At 40.2% G+C, this 17,336-nt stretch overlaps 1 protein-coding gene across 8 annotated transcripts in view; it reads right to left on the minus strand.

Annotated features, from left to right (window-relative positions):
* Positions 1 to 17,336, minus strand: part of EBF1 (EBF transcription factor 1) — a 429,858-nt gene that overhangs the window by 96,561 nt on the left and 315,961 nt on the right. For 4 of the 8 annotated variants that reach the window (XM_019965325.2, XM_019965323.2, XM_019965329.2 and 1 more), the window contains one exon: positions 11,993 to 12,123. In XM_019965325.2, the coding sequence (XP_019820884.2) occupies positions 11,993 to 12,123 (131 nt within the window). Of the gene's footprint in view, positions 1 to 11,992; positions 12,127 to 17,336 lie in introns of all 8 variants that reach the window. The other 4 variants (XM_070793931.1, XM_019965322.2, XM_019965324.2 and 1 more) reach the window with 1 other exon arrangement.

Below are 17,336 nucleotides of genomic sequence, written 5' to 3' on the forward strand. Positions count from 1 at the left end.
GTGCTAGACACGGTAAGGGACTAAGCTGAATTCAGTATAGATCCTGCCTTCAAGGCAGAGAACAGCCTCATAAGTCAGAATAGGAAGTGATAAGGAACATAAGATGGTACAGATAAGTATATTTAGAAGAAAGAATTTAGAAAGAAGATAAAATATTTTATATCTAGAGTTGTGAGGGAAGATTTCACGGACCAAAAAAAAAAAATGTTTTGGGGGGATCTTAAAGGACAGACGTATCTGGGCACAGAAAAGAGGGAAAGGCATTGTGGAAGGAGGAATGGGATAAACAAGCACACAGAGGAGAGAAATTAACGCAGGCATAAAGAGCTGCAAACAACTCATTGTGATTGGAGCAGAAGTTGAGATGAATGACGGGTTAGAATGCAGAGAAGAAAGGTCAAAGCGTTACATGGCTGTGCTTGAATCCCAAACAACAGCATCATGGCTTTAGGAAATAGGAAACCAGTAAGGCTGATCAGGAGGAAGATTTCAGCTCAGATCATCAGGGAGCCATTCCAGCAGTAAGCACTGAACACATGGATGAAATCAGCACAACGCTATATAAATATCGATTTCCTTCACTAAAGTCACAAGACTACAGCCAGGTGTGAATCCTGTCCTTGATTCTTGTTAAAATTAGAAATGCATCACACTTTGGGTTTTTCCATTTTTAAGTTACATATGTGTACATTTTGAATGCACTGTAAACAAATAACTGAAAATGTCAACCTAAACGTGTTTTTAACTATCTCATAATTATCAACATAGATGATAGATTTAAAATGCCTTAGTCATTAAAAATAACCATACAGACTAGAGCATTTTAAAGAATAAGTTGAGCATGTGTGTAACTATGTGACTATATTAAAAAGACCACTAGACTATTTTTACATTGTTTTTAAATATGCTGACTCATCTAGAAATCATTCCCTATAAGTTGAACATGAAAGGTATTCATCAGAGCCATACTCAAAGTTTGATATAAGTGATTCACACTGCTCTTTTTATTCTTAATGAATGAAGTGTACAACTTGGCATTAAACATCTGCCTCCTAATAGATGATCAATAAATATATGTGGAATATAGAGTTGGAAACATATATTTAGGAAAAAGTAGGGAACTAGGAATTATTTAAAGCCTGTGCATTTAATAAACTTTAAATTAAATTTATACCTGTAAGCTTCAATATTTGTAAAATAAGTGACACAGCTGTTTACACTGTACCCTATTTATATTATAAATTTTTGAAAGAGATGATATTTGAGACAATGTCTTTCTCCACCTTTCTTAATTTTCTTTTTGATTTTAGTGGAATTGTATCTCAAATAAATGTGTTACACATAATAGTCATTGGAATGGTGATGCCATCATGTATAAAACTTGGGATGGTTTGGTAAATATAAGGAAGTCTGGTGGCACTAGTAGTAAAGAACCCGCCTGCCAATGCAGGAGATGCAAGAGACATAGGTTTAGTCGATGGGTTCAGAAGAGCCCCTGGAGAAGGGCATGGCAACCCACTCCAGTATTCTTGCCTGGAGAATCCCATGGACAGAGAAGCCTGGTGAGCTACAGTCCACTGGGTCGCAAAGAGTCAGATGTGACTGAAGCAACTTAGCACAGGGACACATGCTAAAAAAAAAAAAAAAAACTAGGGAAATGTCATGAGAAACATTGATAGAAAAGAAAATTGAATGGGGAGTGCAGTTGGAGTCTGGAGAACTGGGCTAAAACCCCGGCTCCTGCTGCTGCTGCTAAGTCACTTCAGTTGTGACCAAGCAGCTAACCAGAGCAAGTCACTGCACCAGCAAGCTCCAGAACCTCTTTTGCCTCACTTTCAAAATAAAAGAGCTGCATCTAACAACTGGAAAGACTCCTCAAAGTCCTCAAAATTTTGTGACTCTGCATGTGGTTCAGTAAAAATCAAGGCCAGATATAAGGCCTCAGAAACTTATAGTGGGAATAAGTACGAGTTGTAGTCATTCATTCTTCGATGTCACAGAAGAGAAAATACCATTTATTTTTATTTACAACCCTCCCTCTGAGCTATGTGCACAAATGAGAATGGAAAGTAGATACATACACTACTATATGTAAAACAGATAGCTAGTGGGAAGCTTCCTTGTAGCACAGGAAGCTCAGCTGGGTGCTCTGTGATGACTTAGAGAGGCAGAATGGGAGGGTGGAGGTGGGAGGGAGGCTCAAGAAGGAGCAGATGTATGTATACTTATAGCTGATTCATGTTGTTGTACAGCAGAAACTAACACAACATTGTAAAGCAATTACACTCCAATTAAAAAATAAATAATAATAAAATTTTAAATTAAAAGAAAGCAGATATGGAAAGGAAGGAAGACAGAAAATAAAAACTGTATTTAAAATCTCATTTTTAAACTTTTGGATTCAAGCAGCAAAATTTCTTCTCAGCCCCACAAGCTGCCATTTACCTAACTACAATCATCCAGAGATCTCTCCTGTAGTGGCTTCTTTTGCCTTTTCCCTGTCTCTGGGAATGCAATTGAAGAAAACATCCATCTGAATTAAAAAGAAAATGTATGACCCTTGGATGAGGCTAATCAGTTCATACAGTGATGTAACTCTGACTTCTCCCATCTGAGATAAATGGTCCTGGCAATCTTTAAATATAGCTGTCCTACAAAATCACATGGCATCTAATGCCAAGTGTACAAGGACTAAAACCAGTTGCAAAATATGAGTGAATTTCTGTTCAGAGCCTTGCAGCATTAAATAAGAATGGCTCCAAACATTGTTAGTCTAAGCTGAATAATACTCTGCAAATATTTCAGATTTTCTTATATCTACTCCAGCCCAATCACTTCATGACTGGGTTGCATGACTTTACTTCATTAACATGAAATCCACACGGACTTCAGCCATTGTTAACATATCTTCCTATAAGGTGATTCCTGTGGGGGAAAAAGGGTTCTGTGGTCACAAGAAACACCTGGAGTAACAGGCAAATTTGGCCTTCGAGTACAGAATGAAGCAGGGAAAAGGATAATAGAGTTTTTCCAAGAGAACACACTGGTCATAGCAAACACCCTCTTCCAACAACACAAGAGAAGACTACACATGGACACTGCCACATGGTCGACACCAAAATCAGATTGATTAGATTCTTTGCAGCCAAGGATGGAGAAACTCTATACAGTGAGAAAAAAACAAGACTGGGAGCTGACTGTGGCTGAGATCATGAACTCCTTATTGTCAAATTCAGACTTATATTGAAGAAAATAGGGAAAACCACTAGACCATCCAGGTATGACCTAAATCAAATCCCTTATGATTATACAGCAGAAGTGAGAAATACATTTAAAGGACTAGATCTGATAGACAGAGTGCCTGATGAACTATGGACAGAGGTTCATGACATTGTAGAGGAGACAGGGATCAAGACCATCCCCAAGAAAAGGAAATTAAAAAAAGCAAAATGGCTGTCTGAGGAGGCCTTACAAATAGTTGTGAAAAGAAGAGAACCAAAAAGCAAAGGAGAAAAGGAAAGATATACCCATTTGAATGCAGAGTTTGAAAGAATAGCAAGGAGACATAAGAAAGCCTTCCTCAGCGATTAGTGCAAAGAAATAGAGGAAAACAATAAAATAGGAAAGACTAGAGATCTCTTCAAGGAAATTAGACATACCAAGGGAACATTTCATGCAAAGATGGGCTCAATAAAGGACAGAAATGGTATGGACCTAACAGAAGAAGAAGTTATTAAGAAGAGGTGGCAAGAATACACAGAGTAACTGTATAAAAAAGATCTTCACGACCCAGATAATGACAATGGTGTGATCACTCATCTAGAGCCAGACATGCTGGAATGTGAAGTCAAGTGGGCCTTAGGAAGCAACTGTATGAACAAAGCTAGTGGAGGTGATGGAATTCCAGTTGAGCTATTTCAAATCCTAAAAGATGATGCTGTGAAAGTGCCACACTCAATATGCCAGCAAATTTGGAAAACTCAGCAGTGGCCACAGGACTGGAAAAGGTCAGCTTTCATTCCAATCCCAAAGAAAGACAATGCCAAAGAATGCTCAAACTACTGCACAATTGCACTCATCTCACACGCTAGTAATGCTCAAAATTCTCCAAGCCAGGCTTCAGCAATACGTGAACCACAAACTTCCAGATGTTCAAGCTGGTTTGAGAAAAGGTAGAAGAACCAGAGATCAAATTGCCAACATCCACTGGATCATTGAAAAAGCAAGTGAGTTCCAGAAAAACATCTATTTCTGCTTTATTGATTATGCCAAAGCCTTTGACTGTGTGGATCACAATCAACTGTGGAAAATTCTGAAAGAAATGGGAAGACCAGACCACCTGACTTGCCTCTTGAGAAATCTGTATGCAGGTAAAGAAGCAGCAGTTAGAACTGGACATGGAAAAACAGACTGGTTCCAAATAGGAAAAGGAGTACGTCAAGGCTGTATGTTGTCACTCTGCTTATTTAACTTATATGCAGAGTACATCATGAGAAACGCTGGGCTGGAAGAAGCACAAGCTGGAATCAAGATTGCCGGGAGAAATATCAGTAACCTCAGATATGCAGATGACACCACCCTTATGGCAGAAAGTAAAGAAGAACTAAAGAGTGTCTTGAAAGTGAAAGAGGAGAGTGAAAAAGTTGGCTTAAAGCTCAACATTCATAAAACTAAGATCATGCCATCCGGTCCCATCACTTCATGGCAAATAAATGGGGAAACAGTGGAAACAGTGGCTGACTTTATTTTGGGGGGCTCCAAAATCACTGCAGATGGTGATTGCAGCCATGAAATTAAACCACGCTTACTCCTTGGAAGGAAAGTTATGACCAACCTAGACAGCATATTAAAAAGCAGAGACTTTACTCTGCCAACAAAGGTCCATCTAGTCAAGGCTATGGCTTTTCCAGTGGTCATGTATGGATGTGAGAGTTGGACTATAGAGAAAGCTGAGCACCAAAGAATTGATGCTTTTGAACTGTGGTGTTGAAGAAGACTCTTGACAGTCTCTTGGACTGCAAGGAGATCCGACCAGTCCATCCTAAAGGAGATCAGTCCTGAGTGTTCATTGGAACGGCTGATGCTGAAGCTGAAACTACAATACTTTGGCTACCTGATGCAAAGAGCTGACTCATTTGAAAAGACCCTGATGCTGGGCAAGATTGAAGGCAGGAGAAAAAGGGGACGACAGAGGATGAAATGATTGGATGGCATCACTGACTCAATGGACATGAGTTTGGGTAAACTCTGGGAGTTGGTGATGGACAGGGAGGCCTGGCGTGCTGTGGTCCATGGGATCGCAAAGAGTCAGACATAACTGAGCAACTGAACTGAACTTGGTCACAAAGTTTGGGACATGCAGCATACTATGTTTTAGATAGTCAAATGCATGTAAGTACCTCAAAAGCTCTAAAACAAGACCAGCTGAATTTATCTGACTCCACATTTCTCACATTTGGGCTTCCCTGATAGCTCAGTTGGTAAGGAATCCTCCTGCAATGAAAGAGACCCCAGTTTGATTCCTGGGTTGGGAAGACCCACTAGAGAAGAGATTGGATATCCACTCCAGTATTCTTGGGCTTCCCTTGTGGCTCAACTGGTAAAGAATCCACCTGCAATGCGGGAGATCTGGGTTCGATCCCTGGGTTGCGAAGATCCCAGGAGAAGGGAAAGGCTATGCACTCCAGTATACTGGCCAGGAGAATTCCTAGAGAATTCCAAATCCATGGGGTCACAAAGAGTTGGACACAACTTTGGGACTGAACACCAAATAACTACCTTAAGCTGTATACGTTCTCTCAGATTTGTCAATGACTAATTAAAAGGACCCTGAGAGCCTCAGGGTCCACCACAGAGACCACCTGGACAGACTAGAAACCTGATTGGTTATTCAAGCAGTCTACTTCTAACTATACTATTCTCTCTGCCTTCTAGAACCTTGCCTAGAATTTTGAACCAAAATTTAACTCTGCATTGCATAAATTTGGAACTCTCTAAGTTTCTACATGATAGCAAGCTGTCTTTCTAAATAAAATACCAGGTCCCACAAAGCCTAACATTAATCATCCACAGTACCTACTCCAGTGTTAGATAACAGCAGGCAAGCCAACCAGTACTTGTTGTTTAGAAGTTAGAAAGATATTAAAAATTGAACAATTAGCTCTGCAAACCAGTAGCAGGAGCCCCTCCCTCCTCCTAATCACAGGGTGATAGGAAAGCAAAACAACAAAATACATCTGTATTCAAGAAAAAACTGAACCCATCTTAGCACATATCAACCCTGTTGGTTTTTCTGGTTTTATATGTAAAATACTACAAAAAATTTTTTAAAGTCTTCTGGGGTAAAACATGTTAAGGAGTACCAAAGTATCAGTAAAATAATTTGCTTTGTAAAAATAGAGAGAAGAGAAAGGGTCAGAAGCAATAAGGAAGAGTAACAAAGATGGCAGACCACATTCTCAAGAAAGCCGTGTAGTTCACCCCAAACTCAGGAGTTCACAGAAGGCAGCCCTGAGTTAGGAGCAGTAGGCTGCCACCTTTCTTTCTTCCAACCCTCAGGGGGCAATCAGTGAGCTAAACTGAACTACTCATTTGCAAAAGATTGGGCTGGTAGGGAATGGGCACAGATGAGGGTAAATTAAACCAGCCCTATTTTCTCTGGCTCTTTTTTAAATTCTTTAGCTAAAAATAGTCTCCAAATTATAGCATCAGCTGCTAATCTAAAATGTTATCTCCTTGTCCTGGCCCACCAGCCTGCTTCCTGAGTGCTTTGGGCTACAGAGTGAGGAAATGGAGAAGAGAGAAAAGTCTACTTAAAAGTACTAGATTTCAGAGGTGGCATAATTTCAAGAGACAATGTGACCAGGGACAAAGACTTTGGATACATCAGGGTCCTAGAGAAGAGGCCCAGACAGGTTAACTGTCTTAAATATATAAGTAATTTAGTCACTTATATGGAACAAGCAAGAGGTTGTCTTCTGCCTCTAACACAAAGCACATACTCTTCTAAAGCTAAACTCTTCCTATATGTCAATGGCTCCACTCACAAATTTATACAACTAGAAAACGAAAGGATTGCTCTTACTTCTGATCCTCTACATGATAAGTCTAGCTTACCCTGGGAGGTGATAGTGACTGTTAAGATACTCTCCAGTATAAGGCATCAATGGCAAGTCCACCCTGGTCTGATATGTTAAAAACAAAAACAAAAAAAAACCCTAGGGTAAACATTTGGCATAGGCTAAATCAAGAGAGTTGAACCATAAAGAAGGCTGGGTATCCTTGAAGAATTGATGATTTCAAACTGTGGTGCTAGAGAAGACTCTTGACAGTCCCTTGGACATCAAGGAGATCAAACTAGCCAATTCTAAAGGAAATCAACCCTTAATATTCATTGGAAGGACTGATGCTGAAGCTCCTATACTTTGGCCACTTGATGCAAAGAACCAACGCACTGGAAAAGATCCTGAATCTGGGAAAATTGAGGGCAAGAGAAGCAGGCAACAGAGGATGAGATGGTTGAATGACATCACTGACTCAATGGACATGAGTTTGAGCAAACTCTGGGATATAGTGAAGGACAGGGTAGCCTGGTGTGCTGTAGTTCATGCGGTCGCAAAGAGTCGAACACAACTTAGCAACTGAACAAATCGTGGACAGTTAAAGTGAGCTCAGGAATTGAACTGTATAGATTCACATCCCATCTCCAGAACTTGATAACTGGACAGCTTATTTAACTTCCCCAAGTTCAATTTCCCCATCAGTAAAATGAGAACATGCTGTACACGTGAGCTGTCACCATGTCACAAAGAGCCTTAGCAAACACTTAGCATAGTACCCGGGAGGAACTAAGTGCTCAATGAATGTTAGCTAATACTAGTCCTACTCTACTTTCATAGATATCTTCTCTTAATATTCACAGTTATCAAGCTTTGATTCTACTCAGTGGAAGCCTGGAGACACGGCCCCCAGTTCTTTGTGCCTACCAAAATAAAAGGCACATACTTTAATACTGATCAAAAAGAGCCACAGTTACTACTACTGTTGCTGTTACTACTCCTACTACTGTACCACTCGGGTTACTGTGCATGTCTTTTTTCTCTTCTTTCTGTCCTTTGCTCTCAAAATTCCACCCACTTGCTCTCTCATTAACTTGGGCTTGTATTTCCTTCTTAGAAACATTCATTGTGGTTCAAATCCCATCTCTAGCACTATCTGTGTCTGTGTGATGGTGGTAAGTTTCTGAACCTCTCTGACATTCAGTTTACTTATATGTATCTAACATAAGGCTATAAAGTGAAGTTGCTCAGTCGTGTCTGACTCTTTGCGACCCCATGGACTGTAGCCTATAAGGCTCCTCTGTCCATGCGGTTTTCCAGGTAATAGTCCTGGAGTGGATTGCCATTTCCTTCTCCAGGGGATCTTCCCAACCCAGGGATCGAACCCAGGTCTACCGCATTGTAGACAGATGCTTTACCATCTGAGCCACCAGGGAAAAAAGGATTGAATAAGATAATATTCATGAAGTGCTTATACATGAAAGCCCTCAGTACATGTGAGCCATTTCTCAATTTCTCATCAGTATACGGTAGATTGGGGGACTTGGAACAGTACCAGATTCTCTCCCTGCACTAAAAAAGGGAGAACATTATATCTGTCAAATAGCCTGTATGAAAATCTACATTTGTAAATAGTTTAGCATATTTATAAAAAGTTCACCTCTCCAAGACTCATCTTTCTAAATGTCAGGACCATCATGATGATAACAGCCCAAATTAAAGTCCTCCATCCAGACACTCAACTGCTCATGCTGCAGGGGATTTATCTGCTAAAACCTGGCTTCCCAGGTGGCACAGTGGTAAAGAATCCACCTGCAATCCAGGAGGTACAAGAGATACAGGTTTGATCCCTGGGTTGGGAAGATCCCCTGGAGAAGGAAACAGCAATCCACTCCAGTATTCTTGTCTGGAGAATTCCATGGACAGAGAAGCCTGGTGATGTGAAGAGTTGGATGCGACTGAATGCAACACATCTGCTAAAAGATTTTGGGACACTACATAGTGGGCTTTCACCAGCAAAGGGTCAGAGCTGATTTATGATAGAGCCACAAATAAGAGCAGCTTGGGAGAAGGAGGTGGGCAAAGAAAGTGAATGTACCCCCGACCCTCACCTCCCAACTGGACCCCCCAGATCCATTGAAAGGGACTTCTGGTATAAGCAAGGCAGGGATGGAGGAGGGAGGAGGAGGAAGACAAAGTATCGCCTCAATGGATTTCCTTTTCATGATGTGCATTGATTTTGTTTATGGAAACAGATTCTTTAAAGCAATTTTGGGCTTCCCTTCTGGCTCAGCTGAAAAAGAATCCACACGCAGTGTGGGAGACCAGGGTTTGATCCCTTGGTTGGGAAGATCCCCTGGAGAAGGGAAAGGCTACCCATTCCAGTATTCTGGCCTACAGAATTCCATGGACTGTAGTCCATGGGATCGCCAAGAGTCAGACACAACTGAGCGTCTTTCACTTTCTTTCTTTTAAAGCAATTTAGATAAACCTAAGTTAGAATTTAACCTCCCTTTTCTGTTCCCAAAAGAGGACAAGAAAGTAGGAGAACCAAGAGCAAACTGGGGGACCTGGACAAGGTGGAGGAACAAATGAATAATTTCCTGATGTGTACCACATCCAACATAGTACACCTGGCTTCAGACAGGCACAAGCTTGTAAAGGAAGCCTCACACTAACCTCACTTACTCTCAGGGTCAAATATACTTCTGATTTGAACCCTCCACCTCTCAAGCTTCACTGTGGCTACTATGATCTGGATTGAAAAGTTCATATTCTATTAACTCTTCCCCTCTCACAAGGTCCAGGACAAGCAACAGAATGAGAGATAGGAAGAGATGAAGACAGCCTACGGGACCCGGGAAAGGCTGTCCTTGTGAGCACCCCTGCCTCCAGCAGCAGTGAAGACATCAACTTGCAAGCAACATACACCAAGTATGTGGAGCTTCTAATTTTACAACCCAATACTTCCAACAAAGAAGGGCTGCAGCGGCCAAGGCAGTGCAGTTCACCTTCACGTGTGGCATGTTCCAACTTGGACAACAACCAGTTTGGTGGACCAGGAGTTCATCCCTGATTCAACTCTACTGGGAGCCTGGATTCTCTGAGCAAGCACTCGCTGCCTGTCACCCATGTGGGAAATACAAATGCAGTGGCAGCATGGGCTGGCAAGGGGCTTGCCAGAGGGGGTTCTTGGCAGTGAGATGTGTACACAGAAGGCTTAAAAGAAGGGCAGGCTCTGCTTTGGAAAGATAAACGTACTCAGCCAGCACAGTCTTAACTTTTTGCTTATCTCTGGAGCCCCTCTAAAGAGAAAACACAATACAAATATCTGGATGAGCTAAACAATGGTGTCATGGGAAAACAACCAGGAATGGAGACAGAAAACCCGAGTTATAGCTCCAGTTCTGCTACTGAGTCCTTTGTATGGCTACATACCTATCACTAATACTCCATGGGCTCTGGATGGCTGCTTTTGGGTTATGTAGTTAAATATATATAATTATCATATTATATAAAATATAATTATATTTTTACATATTATATATGTATGACATATATTATATATGTATAATATATATGTACGTGTGTGTGTGTGTGTGTGTGTGTGTGTGTGTGTATGTTGCTGTTTAGTCACTAAGTTGTGTCCAACTCTTTTACGACCCCATGGACTATAACTTGCCAGGCTTCTCTGTCCATGGGATTTCCCAGGCAAGAATATACTGGAATGTGTTGCCATTTCCTCCTCCAGGGGATCTTCCTGACCAACCCAGGGATCAAACTCACATCTCTTGCAAGTTTTCTCCATTGGTAGGCAGATTCTTTACCATTGAGCCACCAGGGAAGCATATATATATATATATATATATATATATATATATATATATATATGCTTAGACTCTGTCTCTCTCTCTCTCACTATATATATATATAGTCTAAGCTTCAGTATCCTTATCAAGAAAAGATACATACTAACAGTATTTACTTTGTGGTGTAAAGGGAAGATTAAGATGATCTATGTCAAGGGTCAGCACAGTGCCTAGTGTATAGTAAAGTTTAGTCATCCTTTGACCACTTGTAAAGTGTGTAAGATATAAGTGAGCTCAATGGTCTCCTGCAGCCCTAGCACTATTTTTATTCTAAACTTTGGAATAGGGTTAGGGTTAGGGTTAGATAAAATAAAACAGGCTCTGGGCATGCTGGCTAAGAAATCAAGTTTCAGTATTTAGAAAGCAAAGGCAAGTTTGCCATGCCTTCTCAGAATGGTGATACTCATGTTTTGTAATTTGAGATAACATTGATTACTGCCAGGCAAGTCAACTGGCAAATTAAAATAATGATCACAATGCTTGGAAAGTACTGCAAAATCAGAGCATAGTCATTTTCATATGGTTGAAGATCCATATTGAGATGCTTGGGAGGTTATAAATTCCTAGGGCAGGAAAGAGCCCCTGGCAAACCACTCACTCTTTGATGGAGTCACTGAGTAAGTCAAGAATCACCTACACCTAGATTATTACTGTCCCATGAATGGTGATCATTAAAGATGGATGTATATTTGTAGGCTCCATCTGCAAGTGTTCACAAATCACTACCTTGTTACAGGGCTTTGCCTATATATATTTGTGAATGTGTATGTACCTCCTTTCCCATTCTCAATACACAATAGGACGTCCGCACCATGGCCTGCCCATGAGGACAATGATGAAACTCTCCTGGGGCTGATGGGCCAGTGGGTGGAAGGCATTCCAACAGAAAGTGATGTCTCTTGGTAAACCCAACCCATCTTTCCCAGTTTCCAGAGTTCTGCAGACTGGAGCTGGCCCACCCAGACAGGCACCACAAAATTCTATACACTCTATTAGAAATTCAAGTGTAGACAGTATCCTTAAGTAGACCAAGCTATTAGATATTAATGCTCAGACAACACCTACCTCACTCCAGACCAGCATGGTACCGAATATGACCTGTAACCCATCAAAGAAATTGTCCCCTATGATGATCACAGTCGCACCTCCTGTCGTCCATCCTTCACTCGGGCTGATGGCTTTGATACAGGGAGTAGCTGCTTTTCAACACACATGAAAAAGAGAAGGAGTCTGCTGTTAGAACCAAACTTTAATGATGGGAGACTTGAGAAAAAGAAAAAAAAAATCTTTTATCTTTTCACGAACAGAAAGTCCCTCAAGATCTCAGCCATTTCCTAGTATGTTAGGACCTGAAACTTCATGGTGCATTTTCAGTTTTTAAAAGCATTTATTTTCTTTGTTTCTATTAAGATACAGATATTTTTACCCAAATCTTTTCAAACTTGAAATCTTATGAAATAAAACATAGCAGCAAAATTTTTTTATGAAATGCTAAAGATTTTTTTTCATGGATGACATTTTGGAATATACTAGAAACCTTATAGAATTGCTTAATAATTAAATATATCTCCTGAAAAGAAAACTCATAGATTTTTAGATAAACATTCATGTCCAATATGAAGGGAAGAAAGAGAGAAGACTGGAACAGAGCACCATTCTTGTTCCATGCCTTCTGTCTGTACTACTACTGGAGCAATAGTCCTGAATAAAAACCATTACATCTTTTGCAATAAATGTCATGGATCCCATTTTATAGATGCAAAGTATGCAGGTCATTCAGGGTGAATTATGTAACCAAATGGCTGAGTCAGGGCGGAACCACAGAAAGTCCCATGACCTTTGCTTGGTTGTCATTCCCAGGCATAAAACCCAAGAACTGGCTTTTTCAAAACTTCCTATCTCCTTTCTTTCCATTATAAATGGCCCTTGGAGATGGGAAATAATTTACAAATACTGTGATTCCAGACTGGAGGTGGTTTGTCCGATGAGCATGGCATGCTTTCAACAGAATTACTGGGCATAAAAGAAATCTCTCAGGGAGTACTTTCGTGCCACTGAGAATTGTTAGCTCCACAATGCCATGCTGCTGTTTCATGATCACTTTTATGAGCAAGAACTAAGCAAAATTCCGAAGCAAAGGAGATACTGTGTAAGGAGAGAAAATGAGACCCTCTTCTTTAATAAAAAAAGTGTATTAAGTACTCCAGACTGACTTTCCAAGTATTGAAACCAATGAGAGCACCAGTTAATTTTAACAGGAAAAAAAACTGGCAAAAAATTACTGGACTTTGTCAAATTTGGCAAAATGTCATGCTTCAACTTTTGCAAGAAGAAAAGAAAATACGAAGCCCAGCCCTAAGGGACCATGGCTCACGTGCCACCATACAAACAAGTAGAATGGGTTTGATTTTGAGTCAAATTAATCTTATAAAAATTGCACAGAGAAATTTGGAAATTTCCAAACTAAACATTTCATGTTGGCTGAACTCATAGCAGTGCATTTACAACTAACACTGGGCAGTCCAGATGCCTTTTCTCTCCTTCACTTTCTCCCAAAAACAAAATAATTAATCAAGGAAATGTAAATGATTCATGGCTTGAAAATTCTTGTTCAATTTTTAACACTCATAAAGGTTGTGGATCGATGTTCCACAGGCATAGGACTTTTTCATAAAATTTTCCTTTAAAAGTAACCATGTTTAAATGCATGACTGAGTACTCCCAAACCAATGGTAGAACATGATGTATAATCCCAAGCAATATATAAGAGAAATAAACTACATTTAACAACTATATAAAATTCTTAAAATATAAACAGTTTGGACACATTCTAGTTAACGTCTCAAAATCTTAATTCTTCATTCCTAACTCAGTATAAGTACTTAGTTCCTAGAGTGGAATAGAAAAGGTATTACTATATCCTTTGATACTTCTGAGAAGAATAGAACATTGGTTTTACTGAACTGGTCCTGAAAGAGTCTCTCTGATGGCAAAGTGTGGAATCCAATGCTATCATTAAATGCTGACTCTGTGATTGCCCTCATTAACCAAAAAAAATAATCTTGGTGCTTATTACCTGTATTAGTTTAAGGATTTCTTCTGAGTTTTTAAATTTTATTTTATTTTATTCACATAAGCATGTTCTTTTAGTTAAATATGGGCACCTCCAGGCTTTCTTATCATTGCACAAAAGGTGGCATCTGGGCATGTTAGTGTATCTTTGAGAGTCTCTCTTACAGGCAAAGAAGTTATAATAGCATATGGCCAAGAACTGCAGATTTTAGACTTGCACCAGCTTTCTTTTTTCCATTTGCTATTGTAGGATACAGAAGGCATGTAATTACACATATGTATATGTATAGATATAAGTACATATATGTATACATCTATGTGATGTAAGTACACATATGTATAGATGGTATGCACATATGTTCCAACATTTCCTAAGGAATCTAACAATGTTTTCAACCATTCAGAAACAAAGTTACAGGTCAACTGCTAAGTCACTTCAGTCGTGTCTGACTCTGTGCGACCCCATAGACGGCAGCCCACCAGGCTCTGCCATCCCTGGGATTCTCCAGGCAAGAACACTGGAGTGGGTTGCCATTTCCTTCTCCAATGCATGAAGGTGAAAAGTGAAAGTCAAGTCGCTCAGTCTTGTCCAACTCTTCACGACACCATGGACTGCAGCCCACCAGGCTCCTCCGTCCATGGGATTTTCCAGGCGAGAGTACTGGAGTGGGGTGCCACTGCCTTCTCCGACAGGTCAACTAGTTGGAGCTAAATGAGCATCAAGTTAGTAGAGAAACACTGGTGAAGAAACAATATATGACACCATCTTCTTAGTTTTTTGGGAGAGAAAAAAAAGGCTTGGAAGAAGTACTAAAGGAAAAAAGAGGCATCCCTGGGTCCATCCTACCCTTGTGTTCAATATAATCCACTATCCCTGCTGAGGGACTAGGTGCTAATCTCAGAACAAGTCAGTTAGGCATCTCTTTATAAGCTGAGACCTCAAAGTTTTCCAGGTATATATGTCTCCTGTACACCTATGTCATAGCCGTCTTAACAGGAGTTGTTTGGGAAGCTTCCCTACTCCCCTACTGGGAAGATTGGAAAATCTGTAAAAGGAATCCTGGGCTGACCCACTGAAAGCGTGCACTAAGGAAGGGATGTTACTGGCATTTAGTAACCTGAAGTCAAGAATGCTAAGTATTCAGTAAGACATGAGACAGTCCCCCAAACAAAAAACCCTAAAATGTCAACAATGCAAGGTAGAAGACACTGTGACTAGCTAAATCGATCAGGCTCAAGAGCAGCTGTTAAGAACTCACAGATCCACACCAGCCAAGGCAAGAAACACAAGCGAACACAGCAGCCCAGGGTCTCAGAGCAAGCATGAGATGGCTAGCTGCTGACACCGAATTGGGGAGGCTCCAGCCATTGGTATCCCCACACAGATGCAGTCCCTGGTTGAGCTGGTCTTCTGATTTTTCAAAAGGAACCAGGAGCCCAGATTTTTACACGAAATTTCCCAGTCTTTAGTGAAGTGAAAGTGAAGTCGCTCAGTCATGTCCAACTCTTTGCGACCCCATGGACTGTAGCCTACCAGGCTCCTCCCTCCGTGGGATTCTCCAGGCAAGAGTACTGGAGTGGGTTGCCACTGCCTTCTCCAGGGGATCTTCCTGATCCAGGGATCGAACCCCGGTCTTCTGCATTCCAGGCAGATGCTTTAACCTCTGAACCACCAGGGTGGCTCTCCCAGTCTTTAAATGCTGGCAACGAATTCATTTTTTTAATGTGTAGGCCAAACAAAATGTTTATGGATTTAAATTTAACTCATAGACTACCATCTTACCTTTACCCTAGTCACAAACTTGCCAGACCAAAAGCAGCCCAAGAAATACTTTCAATTGTGCCTAAAACTACAGGTACCCAAATGTTCACTGCAGTATTAATTGTGAAAAGCTTAAGTCTAACTGTCCCCCCAAATAAGGGAGTGATTAAATAAATCATGATATATCCATATATAGGATATGTCAAGGGTCATTAGAACAGATGAAAATATTTCTATAAACTGACATGGAAAGATGTCAAAATATGTTAGTAAGTAAAAAAAAAAAATACACACAAAACAATTTGTAGCTTAATGAATAGTATGATTCTATTAATCATAAAATGATATATATATATATATATGTATATGCCTATAGGCATGAACGTGTGTAGTTATGTGTGAACAGGTGTGATGGACCAAAGTCTGGAAGGATGTCCAACTATCCCCAGTGGGTCTATACGAAAAAGGAAGGTGACTAAAGAAGAGAGACTCTATTAAATTTTACTCTATAGGTAGCTGTATGGTTTGAATTTTTCAATGAGCAGCTTCTAAGGTAGTATGTTTTAATTTTTAAAAAGGTAACAGCAGAGCATTTAATTGTGTGAAAGATAAAAGCTGTATGCTTTAGAATAAACAAATTTTTTTAAAGCCAGATGCCGTGACTAACAGACCCTGAGCCTCCCCCCGCCCGTTCTTCTCTTTGAGAAAGCTCAGAGGACACCTGCAGCAGCCAGGGACTTGTTTTTCTTTCACTCAGGATATCCAGAGAGATACAGAAGAATGACAGTTCATAATAATCACAGTGGATGTATTCAGTGAAATCTGAAGGTGAAAAGTCTCATGAAAGAGTTCAACTCAACCCAGGAGTACAATAATCAACACAATTCTATCTCAAAGGAAATATTATGGAATAGAGGAGAGGGGTGGATTTGAATACAAAACCACTTTTACTGACCAAATCTTGATTTAATTAATAAAAGACTCTTCCTTCCTCACCAATAAATTTTCACACTCTGGGTATCCACAAGGACAGTAAGCCAATTCCTGCTTCTAAATCTCATTAAAAATGTAAGTCTGGGTTTTTTTTTTTTTTTCCCCAAAACCTCTCCTCCCACCCCCAACAGCCACCCAAGTAAAGGAGATTTTCCTTCCTTCAAACTATGACAATAACATGATTACACTACCACAGTTTAGCATAATGGCTCTGAAATGCTCGTGGCACATTGCAGAGTTAAAGTGGAAATTATTAGGTAGCTCTTCTTTGTTATAATAATGATCACTCCACAAATAAAAGCTCTTCTCCCAAAGGTACTGCAAGGCACAAAATGCTAATTCTGAAGATTATGTGTGTGCTTTTATTAAATATTACTATGCCCTGCCTGTTTGAGGGCTTCTCTGCTCTGATTGTTTTATGAGTACCATGTTAATGTCATTCCCATCTTACTAGCAGCAGGCACACATTTTAGCGTTTGTATGAGAGTTGATCAAAGGCCACGTGCTGGGGGAATTGCTGAGAAAACACGGACAAGCGATAAAAATCTAACAGATTAATTGGTTTAAATTTCATTTCAGGGT

The sequence above is a fragment of the Bos indicus genome, chromosome 7 (assembly GCF_029378745.1).
Source record: "Bos indicus isolate NIAB-ARS_2022 breed Sahiwal x Tharparkar chromosome 7, NIAB-ARS_B.indTharparkar_mat_pri_1.0, whole genome shotgun sequence".
In the NCBI taxonomy this organism is placed as follows: Eukaryota; Metazoa; Chordata; class Mammalia; order Artiodactyla; family Bovidae; genus Bos; species Bos indicus.